This window comes from Salmo salar, chromosome ssa15, assembly GCF_905237065.1.
Source record: "Salmo salar chromosome ssa15, Ssal_v3.1, whole genome shotgun sequence".
Taxonomy (NCBI): domain Eukaryota; kingdom Metazoa; phylum Chordata; class Actinopteri; order Salmoniformes; family Salmonidae; genus Salmo; species Salmo salar.
This window is the reverse complement of record NC_059456.1, coordinates 19,454,859-19,479,063: the sequence shown is the minus strand read 5'-3', so window position 1 is coordinate 19,479,063 and position 24,205 is coordinate 19,454,859. Positions and strand designations below refer to the sequence as shown.

The following is a 24,205-nucleotide window of genomic DNA, read 5'->3' as shown; positions in this document are numbered from 1 at the left end:
ACAGTGAGTAGAACACAGTCCACTACATTGAGTAGAACACAGTCCTCTACAGTGAGTAGAACACAGTCCACTACAGTGAGTAGAACACAGTGCACTACAGTGAGTTGAACTCTGTCCTCTACAGTGAGTAGAATACAGTCCAGTGCAGTGAGTAGAACACAGTCCAGTGCAGTGAGTAGAACACAGTCCAGTGCAGTGAGTAGAACACAGTCCTCTACAGTGAGTAGAACACAGTCCAGTGCAGTGAGTAGAACACAGTCCTCTATAGTGAGTAGAACACAGTCCTCTACAGTGAGTAGAACACAGTCCACTACAGTGAGTAGAACACAGTCCACTACAGTGAGTAGAACACAGTCCTCTATAGTGAGTAGAACACAGTCCAGTGCAGTGAGTAGAACACAGTCCAATACAGTGAGTAGAACGCCGTCCTCTACAGTGAGTAGAACATAGTCCAATACAGTAGTACATTGTACTGTATTCTACTGTACTGAGCTCTTCTGTGCTGCGCTGTCCAAACTTGTGAAACATGAGAATGACATTCATAATCCTATTTCATAATAATTAATAATATCATCAATAGTATCTTACCATCTCTGTGTGGGTGAAGAAGATGATGTGTATAGTGCGTCCCAAATGGAAACATAACACACTATACACATCCCAAATGTCCCCCTCTTCCCTATATAGTGCACTACTTTTGACCAGAGTCCATAGGGACACATCTGTGATGTGTTCAGTGTGTGATGTGTTCATAGAAGGACATTCTCATTATCGTGTGTCTGACTACGTGAACAAAGCCTTACGTAACACTTGTAGTAAGAGGGGACAGAAACAAAGCCAAAACACAAGCCATTTGAAACGTTCATAACATTTTAATTAAAAAAAACGAAGGAAAAAAAAAGACAGTGTACCCATTATACAACAAAAAGGAAATTTCAGTGAGAAAATGTTTAGTGAGGAAAGATTTGTAGACTTTGTAGAGCCAAGCTCTTTATGTACAGCATATTGCACTAGAAAAACAAATATTTTCCACCCTTCTTCCCTCCCTCTTTCCCGCCGTGTTCCACATGGTTTAAAAATCGTGCAGGGCTTTCAGGAGCATCTCAGAGATAACACAGGTTGCATCTAAAATGGCACCCTATTCCCTTTATATAGTGCCCTACTTTTAACCAAGGACCATAAAGCTCTGGTCAAAAGTAGTGCAACTATATAGGGAATAGGGTGCCATTACGAACGCATAGTTCTGCTACATATAGACAGACGGGGCCAGACATCGTAGAACACACCGACGTGGAATCCTTGAGACAGTTCTGAGAGCTCTAATGATGTGTTCTAGAGTGATATGTGATTTGAAGATGGTTCTGAGAGCTCTAATGATGTGTTCTAGAGTGATATGTGATTTGAAGATGGTTCTGAGAGCTCTAATGATGTGTGATTAGAAGACAATGGTAAATAAAGAGTCCCAATTCAACAGAGCAGAAGTTAGACGGAAGGCTTCGCTGTTTCAGTTCATATAGTATTTCAAAAAGAGACACTGTGGTTTTTCCACTCAATGAATTTACATTCAAACCCCTTAAGATCCAGATTTCAGGAATGCTGGGACATGCATTTTTACTCCATATACAGAATGATCAAATATCAAAACAGCCCTTGAACTGAGAACGACACAGCGGACTTAATTGGTAAAAAACAAGAATCATGTCACAACATTTAAAAAGCAAGAAATTATGTTTTCAGATTTCATTCTTACATTTGTTTTTTACAAAAGAAAGTATGAAAACTTTTTTTTTTTTTTTGCTTAGAAAGTTTTAAAAAGTTAAGAATCAGCTGCAACAAACTTTTGTTTATATAAAACACAAATAATCACAGCACTTAATTGTTAAGATTCACACTTTCTTAGGAAATTTAAAAATAAAAAATAAATGAAAAAAATTGGACTTGATATTCAAGACACTGAAGGTTGAACATAGCATATACATTTTAACCTGGAAGGGGATTGAGGCAACGGTTGGTTCCTATGGGTTTGTCGTCAACACCAACGGTTGGTTCCTATGGGTTTGTCGTCAACACCAACCTATAGGATGACCACACAACCCCTCCTCCATGCAAATAATACTGGCACCGTCGTGCCTCACTCCTCCTTGTACCCTCAGCCTATATCCCTACTAGGATCCCTAAATCGCACCCTATTCCTTATTGTAAACTACTTTTGAGCCCAATGGGCCCTGGTCAAAAGTAGTGAATATGTTTCAAACACAGCACAGAAACATAGTCCTGTCGAGCTAGGCCAATCCAGAATATATAACAGATCTTAAAGACATATGGATAGTCCTGTTGAGCTAGGCCAATGCAGAATATAAATAGATCGAGCTAGGCCAATCCAGAATATATAACAGATCTTTAAAGACACATGAATCTGGAGAGGTTAAGGTTCAGTAGAGGAGTATAAAAAGAGACGCATATAAAAAAAAACATAAAACAACATTACTTCTAGTGCACGTTGATTGCCAACAGTCGTTTGGATATTTGAGTTTTGAGGTGATGGGCCGGGACTGTGTGTGTTGAAAGGGGTCAGGGTTGAGAGGGGTCTGGGTTAAAGGTCATTGATAAGGCATGTGACCTAGAGGGTGGATATGGCTGTGTCCCAAATGGAACCCTGTTCTCTATAGGTTCCAGGTCAAATGGAACCCTGTTCTCTATAGCTTCCAGGTCAAATGGAACCCTGTTCTCGATAAGTCCTGGTCAAATGTAGTACACATACATAGGGAATAGGGTTCCATTTGAAGCTCACATGGTCAACCAAGCAACTAGTGTGGTATAGATAACCAGACTGAACTAGGAGAGCTGTGAACACCATCTATAGACAACCAGACTGAACTAGGAGAGCTGTGAACACCATCTATAGATAACCAGACTGAACTAGGAGAGCTGTGAACACCATCTATAGATAACCAGACTGAACTAGGAGAGCTGTGAACACCATCTATAGACAACCAGACTGAACTAGGAGAGCTGTGAACACCATCTATAGACAACCAGACTGAACTAGGAGAGCTGTGAACACCATCTATAGACAACCAGACTGAACTAGGAGAGCTGTGAACACCATCTATAGACAACCAGACTGAACTAGGAGAGCTGTGAACACCATCTATAGACAACCAGACTGAACTAGGAGATCTGTGAACACCATCTATAGATAACCAGACTGAACTAGGAGAGCTGTGAACACCATCTATAGACAACCAGACTGAACTAGGAGAGCTGTGAACACCATCTATAGACAACCAGACTGAACTAGGAGAGCTGTGAACACCATCTATAGACAACCAGACTGAACTAGGAGAGCTGTGAACACCATCTATAGACAACCAGACTGAACTAGGAGAGCTGTGAACACCATCTGTAGATAACCACGACCAGACTTTTGTGATGGATGATGGCTGGTCTAATTCACGGAAGGCACATTTAGCACATTTGATTGTCTGTTCATTTGGTGTTACACACACACACAGCTTAGTGAGAGGAGACACATGGCTATTAGTCCGTCTGTCCTCTCGACCCACAGGCCCAGCTAACACACAAATGGCACCCTATTCCCTACATAGTGTATTACTTTTGATCAGAACCCTATGCACTATATAGGGAATAGGGTGCCATTTGGGATTCTAACACACACAGTACTGTTACTGACTGTCCTGGCTCAACTGTTCCATCTACTAGGAGGAGAAGAAACTGTACACATCCGCATAGCTATACAGTAGCACTGAGCGAAAATAGACTAAAATAAATTAAAATAAATTACTTTTGAAAAGGAACGTAAAAAAAGTGTCAAAAGAAAACTATTGTGGAAAAGGCCAGGGAGTAGTTGATGATTGAACGAGGGAGGAGTTGTAATGGCAGAGAGAGAGAGAGAGAGAGAGAGCGAGAGAGATGGCAGAGAGAGAGAGAGCGAGAGAGATGGCAGAGAGAGCGAGAGAGAGAGAGAGAGAGAGAGAGAGAGAGAGAGAGAGATGGCTGATATAGAGACTACTTCGACTGGCTCAGTGTTCGGTGGTTTGCAGAAAACTTTTTGGCATTACGTGCTTTCAAAGAGACCGGTCTCTCTTTCTGAGCCAAAGGGTACAACTTTCTCTTTCCCTGGTCTTGTCATCTTCCTTGTTTCGAGATGTTTTAAATATTCAAATGTATTGTGGAATGTCAAAACAGAACAGCGTCTGTGGTGAAATCTGACATTATAACCTTCTGTCAATGACATCACAGATAACCATCAAAGAACATGGATGCATCCCAAATTACACACTATTCTCTATGGGCTCTGGTTAAAAAGTAGAGCACTATATACGTAGGGAACAAGGTGCCATTTGGGACTTATAGGAACAGAAACAATAGTCTGTTGATCAGGTGACGTCATGTGGGAAGAGGATGTTCTATAAAATCAACAGTACAACACATGCAAACCTTGTTATTCTCATTAGGAATTTGCATATGCGCATGATGTTAAAGTAGAATAGAAACACTCATTAAGGAAGGCCTTGAATGACTCGGCAACTACTCCCTGAAAAAAAAAGGTTTAACCCATCAATGTCGTCATTAATTACATTCATATTATAATTTAGTCTTTTTATTTTTTTTATTTTTTTTTACATTAGATTCGAAATCCTGTCTTCTGTTGATATTATCATTTTTAAAACCACTTTTAAAAAATTTACTCAAATAAGAACCAGTTCACTCAGTGGTCGTTGGTTTCATATTGAAATGCTGCACTAAATCAAAATGCTGACACAAATTGGATTCTATGGGACTTTCTGAAATCCTCAGAACTAGTCTTTAGGAGTAGACATGGTGGAGGTGAGAACTCACTAGAACTGAGCCCCACCCCTCAGTAAAAACCAATGGTAGCACGGTGTCAGTGTGCATTGATAAATAAAATTTAAAAAATGACTTTGTACAAAACCTTTCTGCAAAAACACACACAAAAAAAAAATGGGACAGTTTCATAGGACTCAACCCTTCAGTACCTAGACAGCTGGTCGACAGCGTTGTGTACATTCATTCCTGTTGAACATATTTAGCCATACCAACACAGGAATACATTTTCATTGTCTATTTCATGAAACCATTTCAATTGTACCTGTGTTGATGCCAAAACAGATTCAGGCGAAGATAAAGAGTTATATAGAGTAAGAGGTCACGGCTAGTTCAATCGAACTGAGTGACGTCATCAAATCAAAAGATGGCCGTCATTGAACATCATTGATTGATTGAGTTATTAGATATACAGTACGTTGTCCCATGCATGCAAATTGGATTGTAACTGCAATTAGATTCCTAAGGTTTCTTTAGTGCCTTCCAAACTGGTTCATCTATACAGTATTGCTCCAATCGTTGATTGTACAACATTTGTCTTTGCCTCACCCCCACCCCCCCCAGCAGACCCATGTGGTAGTCTCTTGTTACCCTTTCTATCGTCACAGGGTCTGTTGTTTGTGATTGTCTATCCTGCCAGATAAAGAAATCCTGAAAAATCCAATCTTTTCTCTGTCAGAGTTTATCAAAAAGTTGTCCTCAACTTTGAGACACATACACATATATACATACATACATACATACATACATACATACATACATACATACATACATACATACATACATACATACATACATACATATACACATATATCTAAGGATCTTTAAGAACACAAATTAAATTATACATGCATTCATCCTGTTGATTAAAAAAAAACAAAAAAACAGACCCATCATTCAGACTGAATCTTCCTCTCATTCAGACTGAATTGCTGGTGGATGACACCATTGAAAGACATAGGATAAGACAACGGAGCTCAATCTACACCAGAGATCAACATGTCACGAATGCAGACAGCGCTCACCACTCGACAACCCCACCACAGAGTCATTAAAAATCACAACCATTTTTAAAATATAGACCAGTGTGAAACATCGAGTTACATGGAGTTTTGCTAGTTCAGAAAATACATTGGAAGTTTGTCAAGTTCGTGGTAGGGTGGGTGAGTAGAAGTTCACACAGAAGACCATAAAGTCTTCTCTTGAAGGGACCTCTCATATATATATATAAAAAAAAAAAAAGGTATATTTCACAATTATTTTAGAAAATATCTCTGTGTTCTAACAGCATGAGAGAGAGAGAGAGAGAGAGAGAGAGAGAGAGAGACGGAGAGATGCTTCTAGTCTCCATCCAGCAGTGACCAGTTCTTCATCTTTGATTAAAAAAAAATTTTAAAAAGGAATCCAAACCCGTGTTCCATCATACAGTGCCATCTAAAAGTCTGGTCGCTCGTTTTGGTCGGGGGAGGCCCTCTGAGATGGGTGGAGGGGTTTTGCGAGGTACTCCCTCATCTCTCCTGTCCTCTCGGACGGGGTATGGCGGGGGGCCCTCTGTTAAACAGGAAGCCATAGAGGGCCATTGTGAGACGCATCCAGACTGGCAGGACATCCCTCTGATGCTGCAGGAACTGTGAGGAAGACAAGAGAGCAGGAGGGAGATTAATATCAATCAATCAATCAGAATTAGTTCTATAGCTTTTTTTTATTTTATATATTTTTTACAGCAACAGTTTTCACAAAGTGCCTTACATAAACCCGTCCATCACCATAACCATCATCACAGACGTTACCATCAGCAACAAGTTATTGAAAACCACAAATGACACCGTCTGTGGTGCTTCCTGAGTTGAATATGACATCACGGCTGAGGTGAAACACTATAACCGGTGGTAAACCAGCCGTCTAGACCAGACACAACACCGGAGCACGTCGGATATTTCCACAACAGCAGTTCTGTCTCAGTTACGCTTGGAGTGCAACATAACTGGGCTCCGTCACTAAGAACTGTCTTAGAGCCTGCACGGAGTGAACAGGTTACTGTTCCCCATCCCCCTCCTCCCTCCCCCTCCAGGAGCTGCATCTATCCTGCCACTAAAGCCTCTCTTCCTCCACTTCTTTCCCTCTCATCTCTGTTCAAGCGCATCTCCTGTTGGCTTTCTAACTGAAAAGCCAAGCTGGGTATTTCAGCAGGTTGCATAAGCATCAGTCAGTCACACTCTGTCTGTGTGTGTGTCTGTCTGTCTACAGAGTAGTAGGCAGTGCCTGTCTGTCTGTCTGTGTGTGTCTGTCTGTCTACAGAGTAGTAGGCAGTGTCTGTCTGTCTGTCTGTCTGTCTGTCTGTCTGTCCACAGAGTAGTAGGCAGTGCCTGTCTGTCTGTCTGTGTTTCTGTCTGTCTGTGTGTGTCTGTGTGTCTGTCTGTGTGTCTGTCTGTGTGTCTGTCTGTGTGTCTGTCTGTCCCCAGAGTAGTAAGCAGACCGTATCTCTCCACAGAGTAGTAGGCAGACTGAAATGAGTTGAACCAGCGCAACTAAACACAACCCTAATTGAGCGTCTTAATGTTATGTTGCAGTGCCTATTTTACTTCCACTAGGCCAGTGGAGAAGGCTTTATTATTTAGACCACTGATTACAATAACCAAATTTTTGATGCCATTTAAAAATGTTATGTAACAAAGGGTGTACATTTTTCCCAGAATGCAAGAAAAGGGATGGATTTCAGAGCAGGCATTTGTCCCTCAGATACAGAAAGTATTCATACCCATCTACCAAAAACACCCCATAATGACGAAGTGAAAACATGTTTTAAGAATTTTTGGGAACATTTTCAGAAAATGAAATACAGAATTATCTAATTTACATAAGTATTCACACCCCTGTCAATACATGTTAGAATCATCTGTGGCATCGATTACAGCTGTGAGTCTTTCTGGGTAAGTTTCTAAGAGCTTTGCACATCTGGATCGTACAATATTTGCACACTTACAAAAAAAATTCTTCAAGCTATTTTAAGTTGGTTGTTGATCATTGCTAGACAGCCATTTTCAAGTCTTGCCATAGATTTTCATGCCAATTCAAGTCAAAACTGTAACTTGGCCACTCAGGAACATTCAATGTCGTCTTGGTAAGCAACTGCAGTGTAGATTTGGCCTTGTGTTCTAGGTTATTGTCCTGCTGAAAGGTGAATTTGCCTCCCAGTGTCTGTTGGAAAACAGAATGAACCAGGTTTTCCTCTAGGATTTTACCTGTGCTTAGCTCCATTCTGTTTCTTTTTATTTAAGAAAATGAATGAAATACCCATAACATGATGCAGCCACCACCATGCTTGAAAATATGGAGAGTGGTTCTCAGTTTTGTGTTGGATTTGCCCCAAACATGACACTTTGTATTCAGGACATGAAGTTAATTTCTTTGCCACATTTTTTTGCAGTTTTACTTTAGTGCCTTGTTGCAAACAGGATGTATGTTTTGAAATATATTTTTTATTTTGTACAAGTTTCCTTCTTTTCACTCTGTCATTTAGGTTAGTGTGGAGTAACTACAATGTTGTTGATCCATCCTCAGTTTTCTCCTATCACAGCCATTCAACTCTGGAACTGTTTTAAAGTAACCATTGGCATCATGCTGAAATCCCTGAGCGGTTTCCTTCCTCTCTGGCAACTGAGTTAGGAAGGACACCTGTATCTTTGTAGTGACTGGGTGTATTGATACACCATCCAAAGTGTAATGAATAACTTTACCATGCTCCAAGGGATATTCAATGTCTGCTTTTTTTTTTGTATCTTTACCCATCTGCCAATAGGTGCCCTTCTTTGCGAGGCATTGGAAAACCTCCCTGGTCTTTGTGGTTGAACCTATGTTTCAAATTCACTGCTCGACTGAGGGACCTTACAGATAAATTGTATGTGTTGGGGTACAGAGATGAGGCAGTCATTAAAAAAAATAATGTTAAACACTATTATTGCACAGAGTGAGTCCATGCAACTTATTAAGCACATTTTTACTCCTGAACTTATTTAGGTTTGACATAACAAAGGCGTTGAATACTTATTGACTCAAGAAATTCAGTTTTCAATTTTGAATTGATTTGTAATCCATTTTAAATTCAGGCTGTAACACAAACAAAAATGTGGAAAAAGTCAAGAGTAAAATAAAATAAAAGTCCAATACTTTCTGAAGGTACTGTATTTGTTGTATAATGGGGGTTTTGGACAGTGCTTTCTTGACAGGAACAATAGTGAAGTGCTTCATTAAAAATCGGTCACACTTGGTAACCAAATACAATAAGGACTTGGTTACAGCTCTCCTAAAAACAGATGGGTAACACCTAAACCTCAAACTCCCTGGCCCTACCTCTGTACCTCCCCTGGTCACCTCATCAAAAATGAGTTTTTTTTTGTTTTAATACCTTTATTTAACTAGGCAAATTGTTATTTACAATGACAGTCCTACCGGGGAAAAGTGGGTTAACTGCCTTGTTCAGGGGAAGAACGACAGATTTTTTTTCATCTCGTCAGCTCGGGGATTCAACCCAGCAACTTTTTGGTTACTAGCCCAACGCTCTAACCACTAGGCTACCTGCCAAGTTAGATATGATATGCACGACAGACAGAGACAGACTTGACAGCTAATTGAGCTAAACATTAGCTCACACAGCCTCATGTCATGTGGAAGTGTGTGACAGAGGCCACAGTGAGAAATCTGACACAGAAACATTGTGGATGTCATGTGTCCTGAGCAGCAGATCCTCTGTGTTTCAACACTACTACGACAGGCTTTGTGTTGACAATATTATCAGATCATTCCAAATAAAAACAACTGTCTCTGCTGTCTCTTCTAGATAAAAGACCCTCTTATCTCTCTCTGTCACACACACACACACACACACACACACAGACACAGACACACAGACACAAATCCAGTCAGTGGGGGTAGTAAGTGAGGGTAATCGTCACGTTACTGGCAGTATCTGTAGCTAGTGAGTCACAGCTCTATTTTTAGTTCCGCTTATAAAACAGCCGGCACAGATCTACCCAGACTCAGAGTAGCTCTCACACACTGAACACTACACATCCTCCGTAACTCTTTGTCTAGTCGAACTCTCGCTCTCCCAAACTACCAGCCACGACTGATACTCAGTCAGCCACACCTCACCTTAGCAAACAGACCCATGCACAGCCTAATACTTACACCACAGATAAGGGGTCCCCCTCCCAGGGTTTTACTCATTAACAGAGGAATGTTTTAAAAAGAATTGAACTGAGTTATTTTTCAAGTGGACACTAGTACCTACCCACCGCCCCATTGTGTAAATTTGCTTCTATGAAACTATGCAAATGATTCCCTCGCTCCCCCCCCATAGAGGTGACTACGCTGTAATGAGTGTAGTGTGTTAGCAGAGACAGTATAGTGTGTTAGCAGAGACAGTGTAGTGTGTTAGCAGAGACAGTGTAGTGTGTTAGCAGAGACAGTGTAGTGTGTTAGCAGAGACAGTGTAGTGTGTTAGCAGAGACAGTGTAGTGTGTTAGCAGAGAGGTTAAGTTAAATAAAAATGTGCATATAGATCAACGGAGTGAAGCTTGTAGTAAACCTTACAATAGCGGACATCTTGTGGTAACATGATATCCTCGCCGGTCCCCATTCACAAGGTGGCGCGAGCAAAGTTTTTTATTTTTTGTATTTTAATTTTGTGAAAACAAGGAAGAGTCACCTTCCCTTGCTAGTAGTAGCTAGCTGGCAGCCTGGCTAAAAACATAGCAAGTTAGCTAGCCTTGTTAGTTTACCACATCTCCATTTTATTTATTTAACAAGGCAAGTCAGTTAAGAACAAATCCTTATTTACAATGACGGCCTACACCGGCGAAACCCAGATGACTCTGGGCAAATTGTAAGCCGCCCTACGGGACTCCCAATCACGTCCGGTACACACTTGCCGGTGTAACCTAAAACATTATCCCAGTTGGATATGCTAGTTGTGTATTCATTCCCATATCAGCTAAAAATTAGAACGTCACCATGTTTTGGTCACTTAGAGAAAAAAAGTACTAGTCAGTTACAGCAGGTTCTACTATTTCACAACAGCCTGTAACTAAAGCCCGACGGATTTATCAGTTGACCGATATTAAAAATCAGCCGATATTAGTCTTTTACCGATGTATTTGTATCAGTATTTAATCCATTGAAAAAGGACCAATATAATATATATTGTCCCTCGAGTCACTCCGACATCAATGCAAATGAAATCGAAAATTCACATCAAACACTTCATGAGTGAGGACGCAGCAGAAAAGCCAATTGTTTTGCTATTTTATTACCCGGAGCTACAGACAGAGACAGAGAGAGAGAGACAGAGAGACAGAGAGACAGAGAGACAGAGAGAGAGAGAGAGAGAGAGAGAGAGAGAGAGAGAGAGAGAGAGAGAGAGAGAGAGAGAGAGAGAGAGAGAGAGAGAGAGAGAGAGAGGCATAGAGCGAGTGGGGAGCGGCCGACTGTGTAAATGTGTGGGAGTGGGAGTGCTGGAGACGGGCACAGACTGGGAGAGAGAGAGAAAACAACCACTGCATGTTAACTCACCCAAGTAGAGACTTACCAGTTATTTATCATCCTATCTAAATTTAAAAAAGTACCTGTCTTGACTGCAGAGAGAAGAAAGCTAGATAAGATAGCTAACTAGCTAGGCTAATTCAGGCTACATGACAAAAGCTTCTCCCTGTCCGACAAAAAACACAATTCAAATGTTGAAGATATGACCGCATCGGTCCATGAACCCCAAACCGATCCAAATGTACACTGAACAACAATATAAAAACGCAACATGCAACAATTTCAAAGAATATACTGAGTTACAGTTCATATAAGGAAGTCAGTCAATTGAAATAAATGAGCTTATGCCTGCCCATACCATAACCCCACAACTTTGACATCAGCAAACCGCTCGCCCACACGACAGACTTTCTGCCCGGTACAGTTGAAACTGGGATTCATTAATGAAGAGCACACTTCTGCCAGCGTTCCAGTGGCCAAGACCCTGGTGAGGACGACGAGCACGCAGAGGAGCTTCCCTGAGACGGTTTCTGACAGTTTGTACAGAAATTCTTCGGTTGTGCAAACCCACAGTTTCATCAGCTGTCCGGATGGCTGGTCTCAGACGATCCCGCAGGGGAAGAAGCAGGATGTGGAGGCCCTGTTCTGGCGTGGTTACACGTGATCTGAGGTTGTGAAGCCGGTTGGACGTGCTGCCAAATTCTCTAAAACGATGTTGGAGGTGGCTTATGGTAGAAAAATGACCATTCATTTTTCTGGCAAAAGGTCTGGTGGACATTCCTGCAGTCAGAATGCCAATTGCACACTCCCTCAAAACTTTAGATATCTGTGGCATTGTGTTGTGTGACAAAACTGTACATTATAGGGTTGGCCTTATATTGTCCCCAGCACAAGGTTCACTTGTGTAATGATCATGCCGTTTAATCACCTTCTTGATATGCCACACCTGACAGGAATATTTTATTTCAACTCACTTCACATGTTGCGTTTATATTTTTTGGGTTCGGTGTAGCATGTGGCATGCATCGGTTCAAAATCAGATTTACTCAAAATGTTTTGCTTGTATTACATTCGTTCTACCTTCTGAAAACGTCTCATATTTTGTGACAACTGGTGCGTCCACTACTTCAGTGGTTGAATTCTAGTCTCCCTTATGGGCTCAGATCAGGTGCCTACCTAGTACATACACCATAGACATACATCCTTCAACAAACACACAAACACACGTCAGTGTTGTGTTCATCAATGATTGTCTAGTATAGCCTCCATGATTCATATCATCGATTGGACAGTGTATTTTGTTTATATGTTTTCTATGTGTTTTTTTTTTTTAATGGTAAATGACTAGGTGATATGGTAGTTCTATTTCCGTTGTATTTTTGAGATAAACGTCAGCTTCAACTGAGAACAAGTGTTTATTATTATTATTATTTATTTCTTTACACAACAGTCAGCTCAGCGATGGCCCAGCTCAGCGATGGCCCAGCTCAGAGAGATGTTAATGTAGAATGGAACATTAATGTGTTTATGCATCAAATCATATCGCATCAAACTGAATCGATTCATCGTCTAATCAAATCGAACCTAATCGTTTCAAACTAAAACATATAGTTCCTGTATCGTATCCCATGTATCTAGATACGTATTGAATCGTCTTGATAGGGGAAGACGCCCATCCCTAGTTGTTGAAATTGTTAACAATCTACGGCGGTGTTGGGGGGCTGGGTTGTTTTGAGATGGTCATACAATGGATAATTTAGCTATTTGATTTTGAATTTCACGACCCTTTTAGGTATAAAAATATATGTATTTGATAAAATATTCTATGGGCCACCAGCCCATAGAAACACACTGAATAACACATTCATAAATAGCAAAAGACAGTCAAAAAATTAATCATAAGGAATAAGGTTTTGAAGTGTCTGTCCTAAATCTAGGAGATATTATTTTTTTTGGGGGGGGGGGGACACCCCTTTTTTGGGGTAGGTGCAAAACTACCTCTATACTTCCATTAACTTTTTAAACCGGTCCCGGTTACCTTCAGCGGAGTCCCGGTTACCTTCAGAGGAGTCCCGTGACATTTGTGGGGGGGGGGGGTCGTAGAGCAAAACAGAGAACACCATCGTTGTTTGTGAGAGATTCCCCTTCCCATAATAGTTTGGATGACACACACACGTTTTCGTAAGAAGACTGATTTTCAGGATGTCTCATGGTCTGACAAAGATGCAGCCAATGTAGTGGATTGAGATGCAGCCAATGTATTGAGATGCAGCCAATGTAGTGGATTGAGATGCAGCCAATGTAGTGGATTGAGATGCAGCCAAAAAGTGGATTGAGATGCAGCCAAAAAGTGGATTGAGATGCAGCCAATGTAGTGGATTGAGATGCAGCCAATGTAGTGGATTGAGATGCAGGCAATGTAGTGGATTGAGATGCAGCCACTGCAAAAAAGCAGATATATGTCTATCTTAAATTGATGGATTTTGTTGGGGGGGGGGTTGTAAAATTATTTTACTTAGATTGACGCACCGGTGCTTCAATAGACTCTTAAGGATGTTTAACCTGTCTACTCCCCGTTCATTTATACTGATTGAACAGGTGTCATCAATAAGGGATCGTAGCTTTTACCTGGTCAGTCTACGTCTTGGAAAGAGTAGCCGTTCCTAATGTTCATTGTACTTCAGAAGTGTAAATAAAATCGCCTTTTTCAATGTAAATAATAATACTTTATGAATTCTGTGAGCAGGCTCCATCCTCTAGCATATCTGCTTGGTAATTTGTGGTGTTGGGTTGTGGGGGGGGGAATGGTTCCACTGAATGGTTCTAGCCCAGAATGTGGTTGAATCAGTGACAAAGCTCTATTTTTAGCAGGCATATTTGTGGCCACCCCAGTTGGTAAAATGTTGGGACTTTTCTTTTCACTGTGAATTGTTTTATTTTATTTAACCTTTATTTAAATTAGGCAAATAAGTTAAGAACAAATTCTTATTTACAATGACGGCCTAGAAAAATCCACAAGCCAGAGCAGTCTGGCAGTGGGTGGCCCCAGCACCATACCCAACCAAACACGCAGACACACACACACACACACACACACACACACACACACACACACACACACACACACACACACACACACACACACACACAGTTAACCTTTGACCCTTACCAGTTGAACATGGTCCTGGTGGAACTGGTCTCCGATCTCCCGGAGCTTACGTCCGATCCTGACCTCCGTGCTATCCGCCATGCTATCCTCCACCCGCTCTTCATCTAGTCTCTCCTCCATTCTCCTCCTCTCCTCCTCATCGTCCTCTCTCCTACCCTCCCCCTCATCGTTCTGCCTCGCTCCCTGATCGTCCATAGGCTCAAACTGAGCTGGGAAGTGCAAACAGAATCCAGCATTGCCTGTGGGAAGAAAAATGTATATTGTTCAGTTGTTTTATAATGGCATGGGCTGGATTTAGCCTCTGATTCACCTTTGGTTAGTGAGATATTCGGTTGACCCAAGGATAATAAACCAAAGCGTTTTGCAATTGGGTATATTAATGATTTTGGGAGAAGGGTTTAAGGAGACAACAGATCTCTCCCACTTTGACTTTTTGAAGTGGATAAATTAGTATGGGCCTTGATTTAGAACTGGCCCTTGACTCTGGTCTCATGACAAGCAGCTAAACTTTCTAGATTTACTGGCGGTTGTGTTTATGTGCCAGAAACAGAAAACACAATGCTTCTTTTGTCTGTCACCAAAGACCGGCTGGCGGGCTAGGTGACTCACGGTGTTTACTGTAGCATGCTGCCGCTGCGTCGCTGTACCGCTGCCAGTAACACTAAACTGGTTCTAGTTTCTTACAGTCAAATTATAGGAGTCGTAAAACATTAGAAACTCCCTCGATACGAGCGTGTCGGTAGCAACTCAAACATATTAAAAAGTTAAACCAACAACAAGCTTAATGACGCCCCCAGCCGAGGTTGGTTTAGTCACCGACTACGGCACGCTCTACCTGCCATCATCAACGGCAAAGTCATTAAGGAAACAATTATCTTTGTGTAATAAAAATAGATCTGTATGTTCCTTAGTGCACAGATAGGGATGGACAGGAACATAAAGAGATGGATAAGGCAGGAGATAGTTGTCAAAGCACTACACTGGATGTCGGTGAGAAGGGGTAAAGGTCACACACAAAAAAAAAGACAAAAAGACAAAAAAATAAAGCATCTAACGACAAGTCAGGGGTGATAATAATTGCAGCCTGCTGGTTAGAACAGTAGGCTGTGTTTACGTGTCTGAACTTTGACCCAGACGTTGAGAACAAATAGTCACCTCTCATTGGTCTGATAAACTGGCGGAAGTCACGACCGTGTTACTCAACGGTTTTACGCTGTTAGAGTGATGTCACCCTGACAACATGACATCACAGCACACAACCTTCTATTCAAATGTGCGTGTGTGTGTGTGTGTGTGTGTGTGTGTGTGTGTGTGTGTGTATTTTCCAGCCTCCGTCTGTTTTTTCTCCTGAATGATATAGTGTAAGAATGTGTATGAAACATGTAAAAAGCCATGGGACGACAACCTCTACTGTGACAGTGTTGAACAGCTGGATGTTACGTTGAAAACTGTCCTGATGCCTTGGTCTAGTGGAAAACCCCCGAGTCACAATACACTAAACCAACACTACAACTGTCCTCTGGTCAGACCTAACTACACTAAACCAACACTACAACTGTCCTCTGGTCAGATCTAACCACACTAAACCAACACTACAACGGTCCTCTGGTCAGATCTAACCACACTAAACCAACACTACAACAGTCCTCTGGTCAGATCTAACCACACTAAACCAACACTACAACGGTCCTCTGGTCAGACCTAACCACACTAAACCAACACTACAACTGTCCTCTGGTCAGACCTAACCACACTAAACCAACACTACAACTGTCCTCTGGTCAGACCTAACCACACTAAACCAACACTACAACTGTCCTCTGGTCAGATCTAACTACACTAAACCAACACTACAACTGTCCTCTGGTCAGATCTAACCACACTAAACCAACACTACAACTGTCCTCTGGTCAGATCTAACCACACTAAACCAACACTACAACTGTCCTCTGGTCAGACCTAACTACACTACACTAAACCAACACTATAACTGTCCTCTAGTCAGACCTAACTACACTAAACCAACACTATAACTGTCCTCTAGTCAGACCTAACTACACTACACTAAACCAACACTATAACTGTTCTCTGGTCAGACCTAACCACACTAAACCAACACTACAACTGTCCTCTGGTCAGACCTAACCACACTAAACAAACACTATAACTGTCCTCTGGTCAGACCTGAGTCAAATACACCGCAAACACCTTGTTTGATTCATGCATTTGAAATACACTGAGTATACCAAACATTAGGAACACCTTCCTAACATTGAGTTGGACCTCCCTCCTCCCCCACCACTTTTTGTCCTCAGAACAGCCTCAATTAGTCAGGGAATGGACTCTACAAGGTGTCGAAAGTGTTCCACAGGGATGCTGGCCCATGTTGACTCCACTGCTTCCCACAGTTGTGTCAAGTTGGCTGGATGTCCTTTAGGATGGTGGACCATTCTTGATACACACAGGAAAACTGTTGAGTGTTAAAAACCCAGCAACGTTGCAGTTCTTGACACAAACTAGTACACCTGGCACCTACTACCATACCCCGTTCAAAGGCACATAAAACTTTTGTCTTGCCCATACATACATAATCCATGTCTCAATTGTTTCAAGGCTGAAAAATCCTTCTTTAACCTGTCTCCTCCCCTTCATCTACACTGATTGAATTTTAACAGGTGACATCAATAAGAGATCATATCCTTCACCTGGATTCACCTGGTCAGTCTATGTCATGGAAAGAGCAGGTGTTCTTAATGTTTTTATACACTCAGTGTAGGTTTGATGATACATGTGTGAGGTAGTGGTTTCCTCTTCATGCTTTTTTTTGTTTTACCGTGGAGCAGCATTCTGGCCTGGTGATTGTCCTGCACCCCACAGGGCAAAGTGTTGTTGTTGTGCCCTTGTGGAACCATGATGTTGTGTCCCTCTGACCGTGGGACAACGGGTCCAGTCGACATCTGTGTAGACATGTCCTGGGTGTCCCCTCTGTCCCTGGTGTCTCTGGACCCTCTGCTGTCCCTGGTGTGGTACTTGATGTCCCTGAAGTGGGTGCCCCAGCACTGTGAGGCAGGATGCTGAAGAGACATGTCCTCTTCCTCATCATCCATTAGGAGCCTCAGCGGTAGTCGCCCTACAGGAAAGAGGAACACTTTAGGACAGGATGTGTGTGTGTGTGCCGAGTGAGATAAAAGGTCCTTCTCCTCATCAATCAGGAGCCTCAGTAAAACATTAGAGAGAGACATGGGGGGGGAACTTTAGATGGCGTTACTGTAAATCACGTGGAACATAACTTTGGCGACCAGCAATTCTTGATTAACATTTTTTTTTTTTTAAGTCTCATTAGCAATCAAAGCATTAGTTATAAAAGAGCGGCTGAACTTCAGGAAGTGGACGGAATTATTCATCATTAGACATTCATAACAGGTGGTAATACCACACCACAATCACTTCAAAACACACACTATTTCTCAAAGCCGGTTTAAAAATGAGCCTGATTCCTGGAGTTTGTGAGTTACCGTTACATCAGCGTCAGGAGGCAAGTATTCCCAGTGTATGGGGACCTAGCATAAGCCTGGAAAGGCTGCTCTCAATATGCCACCGCTCATCACACACACACACACACACACACACACACACACACACACACACACACACACACACACACACACACACACACACACACACACACACACACACACACACACACACACACACACACACACACACACACACACACACACACACACACACACACACACTGTGTGAATTGAGCAGAGCTGTTCCTGATAAAAGTGTCAGCCAACAATGGAGTGCCAACAGATCTGGCCCACTTAACGCAACCTAACGCTACCTTCCCAGGGTGAAACCACAGTTCCTGCTGAAACTCCCAAGCGTCCGCCACACGAAAGCCACGAGCTTCATGGAGCGGAAAGAAAAAAACAAAACAAGTTTCACTGCACACGCCCTCGCTCTTTCCCTCTCCCCCCCACCCCCACCCCCCTATACGATAGAAATTCCCATGAAATGTAGTGTAGATACATTTTTGCTCAAATGCATGTAATACCTGACACTATTCCAGAAATGCATGGCCATGACATTTAGTCTTCAGGGTGACCAAGGTGGTTCCTAAACCGGCTTCTTAAAATGACTCTTTACATATGGATACATGGACATCATGTTCTGGTCACCAACGACAACACTTAGACAGTGATATCATTTCAATTGTGTCAGTGAATAACATTTAAAATATATATTTCACCAATTTTTTTTAGATTCTGACATAAAGAGTTGTGTTCAACATAATGTTCAACTTCATAAAACAATTGTTTTTTTTCCCCCCATCTTGTAAAATATATTCCAACATGAATACAAAAAAATAAAAATAAAAATGTTGAAATTGAAATGTATGGCAAACAAAAATAATTGCCCAAATCATATTGTAATGAATTAAAAAAAAATAATTACAATATGATTTGGCCAATTATTATTGTTTGCCATACATTTAAATATATATATATATATATATTTTTTTTTAATGCATGTCGGAATATATTTTACAAGACATTTCCAAATACATTATGATGATGAGCGGTCACACTGTGCAGTGTTTCACCTGGATATCTTTCTTTGGCAGGGTGGTGGCGCAGAGTTACCATAATGCGTACGTAGGCAAATGATACCCGATGAAGCACTACTAGGCACTTTACTATGGTATGCTACAGCAAGTGTAACTTCAGATACTATGAACATGATACAACTAGTAAGTAAACCACGCTGACAGTGAGCAGAAGGCTGGCACAGGGTTTCACACACACACACACACGCTGCCCATGCGACAGGCATGCCAACTTCTACTGCACGGTCACAGGGGCTGAGACTGCAGAGGAGAGTAGTTCCCTCTGCTGTTCAATCTGTGCACCGGGCTCTCTTCCACATCTCTCTCTCTGTCTTCCACCTCCCTCTCTCTGTCTGTCTGTGTCTGTCTTCCACCTCCCTCTCTCTCTCTGTCTGTCTGTGTCTGTCTTCCACCTCCCTCTCTCTCTCTGTCTGTCTGTGTCTGTCTTCCACCTCCCTCTCTCTCTCTGTCTGTCTGTGTCTGTCTTCCACCTCCCTCTCTCTGTCTGTCTTCCACCTCCCTCTGTCTGTCTGTCTGTCTGTCTGTCTGTCTGTCTGTCTGTCTGTCTGTCTGTCTGTCTGTCTGTCTGTCTGTCTTTCACCTCCCTCTCTCTGTCTGTCTGTCTGTCTGTCTGTCTGTCTGTCTGTCTTCCACCTCCCTCTCTCTGTCTGTCTGTCTGTCTGTCTGTCTGTCTGTCTGTCTGTCTGTCTGTCTGTCTTCCACCTCCCTCTCTCTGTCTGTCTGTCTGTCACCTCCCTCTCTCTGTCTGTCTGTCTGTGTCTGTCTGTCTGTCTGTCTGTCTGTCTGTCTGTCTGTGTCTGTCTGTCTGTCTTCCACCTCCCTCTGTCTGTCTGTCTGTCTGTCTGTCTGTCTGTCTGTCTGTCTGTCTGTCTGTCTTCCACCTCCGTCTGTCTGTCTGTCTGTCTGTCTGTCTGTCTGTCTTCTCTTCCACCTCCCTCTCTCTGTCTGTCTGTCTGTCTGTCTGTCTGTCTGTCCTGTCTGTCTGTCTGTCTGTCTGTCTTTCACCTCCCTCTCTCTGTCTGTCTGTCTGTCTGTCTTTACACCTCCCTCTCTCTGACCTCTGTCTGTCTGTCTGTTCTGTCTGTCTGTCTGTCTGTCTGTCTTCAACCTCCCTCTGTCTGTCTGTCTGTCTTTCACCTCCCTCTCTCTGTCTGTCTGTCTGTCTGTCTGTCTGACTTCAGTCTGTCTGTCTGTCTTCCACCTCCCTCTCTCTGTCTGTCTGTCTGTCTGTCGGTCACCTCCCCCCCTCTGTCTGTCTGTCTGTCTTCCACCTCCCTCTGTCTGTCTGTCTGTCTGTCACCTCCCTCTCTCTGTCTGTCTGTCTGTCTGTCTGTCTGTCTGTCTGTCTGTCTGTCTGTCTGTCTGTCTGTCTGTCTGTCTGTGTCTGTCTGTCTGTCTGTCTGTCTGTCTATGTCTGTCTGTCTGTCTGTCTGTCTGTCTGTCTGTCTGTCTGTCTGTCTGTCTGTCTGTCTTCCACCTCCCTGTCTGTCTGTCTGTCTGTCTGTCTGTCTGTCTTCCACCTCCCTCTGTCTGTCTGTCTGTCTGTCACCTCCCTCTCTCTGTCTGTCTGTCTGTGTCTGTCTGTCTGTCTGTCTGTCTGTCTTCAACCTCCCTCTGTCTGTCTGTCTGTCTGTCTTTCACCTCCCTCTCTCTGTCTGTCTGTCTGTCTGTCTGACTTCCACCTCCCTCTCTCTGTCTTCCACCTCCCTCTCTCTGTCTGTCTGTCTGTCTGTCTGTCTGTCACCTCCCCCCCTCTGTCTGTCTGTCTGTCTTCCACCTCCCTCTGTCTGTCTGTCTGTCTGTCACCTCCCTCTCTCTGTCTGTCTGTCTGTCTGTCTGTCTGTCTGTGTCTGTCTGTCTGTCTTCCACCTCCCCCCCTCTGTCTGTCTGTCTTCCACCTCCCCCCCTCTCTCTGTCTGTCTGTCTGTCTGTCTTTCACCTCCCTCTCTCTGTCTGTCTGTCTGTCTTCCACCTCCCCCCTCCTTGTCTGTCTGTCTGTCTGTCTGTCTGTCTGTCTGTCTGTCTGTCTTCCACCTCCCCCCCTCTCTGTCTGTCTGACTGTCTGTCTGCCTCTGTCTGTCTGTCTGTCTTCCACCTCCCCCCCCTCTCTGTCTGTCTGTCTGTCTGTCTGTCTGTCTTCCACCTCCCCCCCTCTGTCTGTCTGTCTGTCTGTCTTCCACCTCCCCCCTCTGTCTGTCTGTCTTTCTGTCTGTCTGTCTTCCACCTCCCCCCTGTCTGTCTTTCTGTCTGTCTTCCACCTCCCCCCCTCTGTCTGTCTGTCTTCCACCCCCCCCTGTCTGTCTGTCTGTCTTCCTCTCTCTCTCTCTCTCTCTCTCCCACCTCCCTCTCCCACCTCTTTATTGCCAGAAGGTAAAGGTGCAAGGTGGGCTGTTTTCCCAGGCACCTGCTATTGTGACAGGCTATGGGAGAATGCGGTACTAGGCATCATTGGCACAGCCTGTCTAAATGTGTGTATTTTCTAATTACCATGAAATTGGTTTGAATTTTTTTAAATAATTCCTAATCATGTATAATTATTGGATATTAAGTAGGTTACAATCTAAACAAAATGGCTTTTAAAAACGTTTTTTCTTCATAATTCAAAGTCATCCTCGAAATCAGGGTGAATTTGGGGGCATGTGGTGCTAGTCTGGGGAACCCCATTAGCCTACATTCATCTGTTGAGGCAACCTGGACTCAGGGGTAGACGTAACATAGTAAATTTATATCCGGGAAGCTGAAATTAGTATGATATGTTACGTTTCGTATGATATGTATTCATTTGTGGATGTCCATTATCCATTAAGTATTATATGTTACGAATTACAATTCGTATGATATATTACTAATGGCAAATCGTACAATATGTTATGAATTTGGAAACGAACGATATGCTACGAATTCCAATTTGTTGTGGCTAATGTTAGCTAGGTGGCTAAAGCTAACATTAGCTAACATGCTAAATAGTTGCAAAGTAGCTAAAAAAAGTAGTAAGTAGTTTCAAAGTTGCTAATTATATATATATATAAAAAATGCTAACGTTGACCGTGATAAGATTAGAAAATGCAAACTCTGGCTTGCTAGACAGTAGCGTTACATGCCTAACCATCCATCCCAACGAACTACACTACTTATTGGATAGGGACAAGTACAACCACATTGACACATTGAACAAACAATCGTCTGATGCATTGCACTATAGTGTTTCTAGCTCCCGTCCTTAAAATGGACTTTAAATGAAAACAGGAAAAATAAAATAAAATACATAATCAAACAATTATAATAAAAAGAACACATCATTAGTTCATACATGACTGTACTGTTGGAGCTGTAGTAACAAGTTTTGGGGCGTTTCTTTTGAATGTACTAAAATATTCCAATAGTTTGTGTTCTTCTGATAGAATGTTCCATGCATGTACTCCTCTGAAGGTAAAGGACTGGCCTATAGCGGTTTTTATATAGAGGGACCCTGCCGTTTCCCCTGGTGGACATTCCAGTCCTTTGCAGCTTCTGGTAAGGGACTTCACGTTTGCAAATCTGATGAAGTGTTCAAAGCTTAGTACATTGTACTCGTTTCGTGATGTGCTATGGGTCCAGTATTTTCAGCGCAATTTATCGTACTAATTTGAGTGTCCCGGATTTATGTTTACCATGTTACGTATTTTAGTTGACGCTCTTATCCATAGTGACTTACAGGAGCAATTTAGGTTAAGTGACTTGCTCAAGGGCACGTCCACAGATTCTCGAACCAAGCTCTTAACCGCGACGCGTCCTGCCGCCCAACATGTCTAGTCTATGAGACCAGGCTGGTTGAGGTTCGCGTGCCAAGCAGGCTGCCATGTGCCATCACTCTCCAAGTAAACAAACCGTTTATGGTTCCGTGTGCGAAGCAAACTGAAAATATGTTATAACGTGATACTGACGTACGATAAACATAGTGTGGTGTAAATTACCTATTGATTTAGCTTTGAACATTGTAGTGAAAACAATGAATGACAGTGAATGACTTGGGGCAGACTCTTGAAAGTACACACACACACACACACACACACACACACACACACAGCAATGGTTAATTATGAGGAAAACGTCATTAATTCGTCCCGTTCCGCGAAATCATTCCCATCTCAATTTGATATCAGTCGCGCGAGTTGGGACGCTCAACTCCCTTGTTGTCGGGTTTTATTTGGCCTATCAATTGCAGACATAAAACCAAAACATTCTTACTAAAATGTGAACCACAGCACAAAATGTAATCTAAAATCGGATTTTTCTAAACAACAGTGGTGTGTGGAAACAAGGCAAGGAGCAGAACAACTGAGCCGCACTTTCATTCTATTCACACTCAATCAATGAATTAATTATCCGCTAAATAGGCACATTTTCATTGATTCAAAAATGCATGAATTAAATCGTAGTCTCCGCTGCCTGGAGGCTATTTTACTGTAAACAGAAAGCGGTTGACAAACAATCACACACACACACACACACACACACACACACACACACACACACACACACACACACACACACACACACACACACACACACACACACACACACACACACAACCCGATGACCGGGCATGTTCACCGTATTTGTTTACAAACTGGGCGACCCGGCGGCGCACTGACAACTTCAACCAAAATCTATAAATGTAATTTTATAAACAACCCTACCAACTGAATCATATGTAGGACTCACCGCCAGTTAAGTAAGTTACTTCCGTTGTGATTGGTGGTATCTTGTCAACTTGCCGTTACTGATTCTCCAGAATTGAATAGAGCTCTGTATCCTTCAACCTCTTGCATTACAGTCTCTCAGATGAACGTTTGCAGTTTCTGTACAAGTGTTTTTTTCTCTCTCGCTCTCAAGTACCAGTGACAAATCGGTCCGCCCAGACAAGGCGAATAAAATATGGAAATAAATTCTCTTAAAGTCACAGTCCATCAATTTGTTGGTCTGCCTTGCCATCACGCAAAACCCATGCC

General features: G+C 42.5%; 1 protein-coding gene across 1 annotated transcript; it reads right to left on the bottom strand.

Annotated features, from left to right (window-relative positions):
* Positions 1 to 857: 857 nt before the first annotated feature.
* On the bottom strand, positions 858 to 24,068 carry LOC106571026 (uncharacterized). The gene is made up of 4 exons (XM_014143654.2): positions 23,919 to 24,068; positions 17,412 to 17,708; positions 14,579 to 14,817; positions 858 to 6,497 (listed from the first exon to the last, which is right to left on the bottom strand). The coding sequence occupies exons 2-4, from the start codon at positions 17,683 to 17,685 to the stop codon at positions 6,378 to 6,380; spliced, it is 633 nt and encodes a 210-aa protein (XP_013999129.1). The 5' UTR covers positions 17,686 to 17,708; positions 23,919 to 24,068; the 3' UTR covers positions 858 to 6,377.
* Positions 24,069 to 24,205: the final 137 nt, after the last annotated feature.

Bases quoted from the DNA above. Each gene is read 5' to 3' on its own strand.
- LOC106571026 (XM_014143654.2), bottom strand. From the start codon at position 17,685: ATGGATGATGAGGAAGAGGACATGTCTCTTCAGCATCCTGCCTCACAG. The intron at 14,818-17,411 runs GTAAAACAAAAA...TTCTTCCCACAG, and splicing joins GGCCAGAATGCTGCTCCACG to GCAATGCTGGATTCTGTTTG. The intron at 6,498-14,578 runs GTAAGGGTCAAA...TCTTCCTCACAG, and splicing joins ACCAGGACCATGTTCAACTG to TTCCTGCAGCATCAGAGGGA.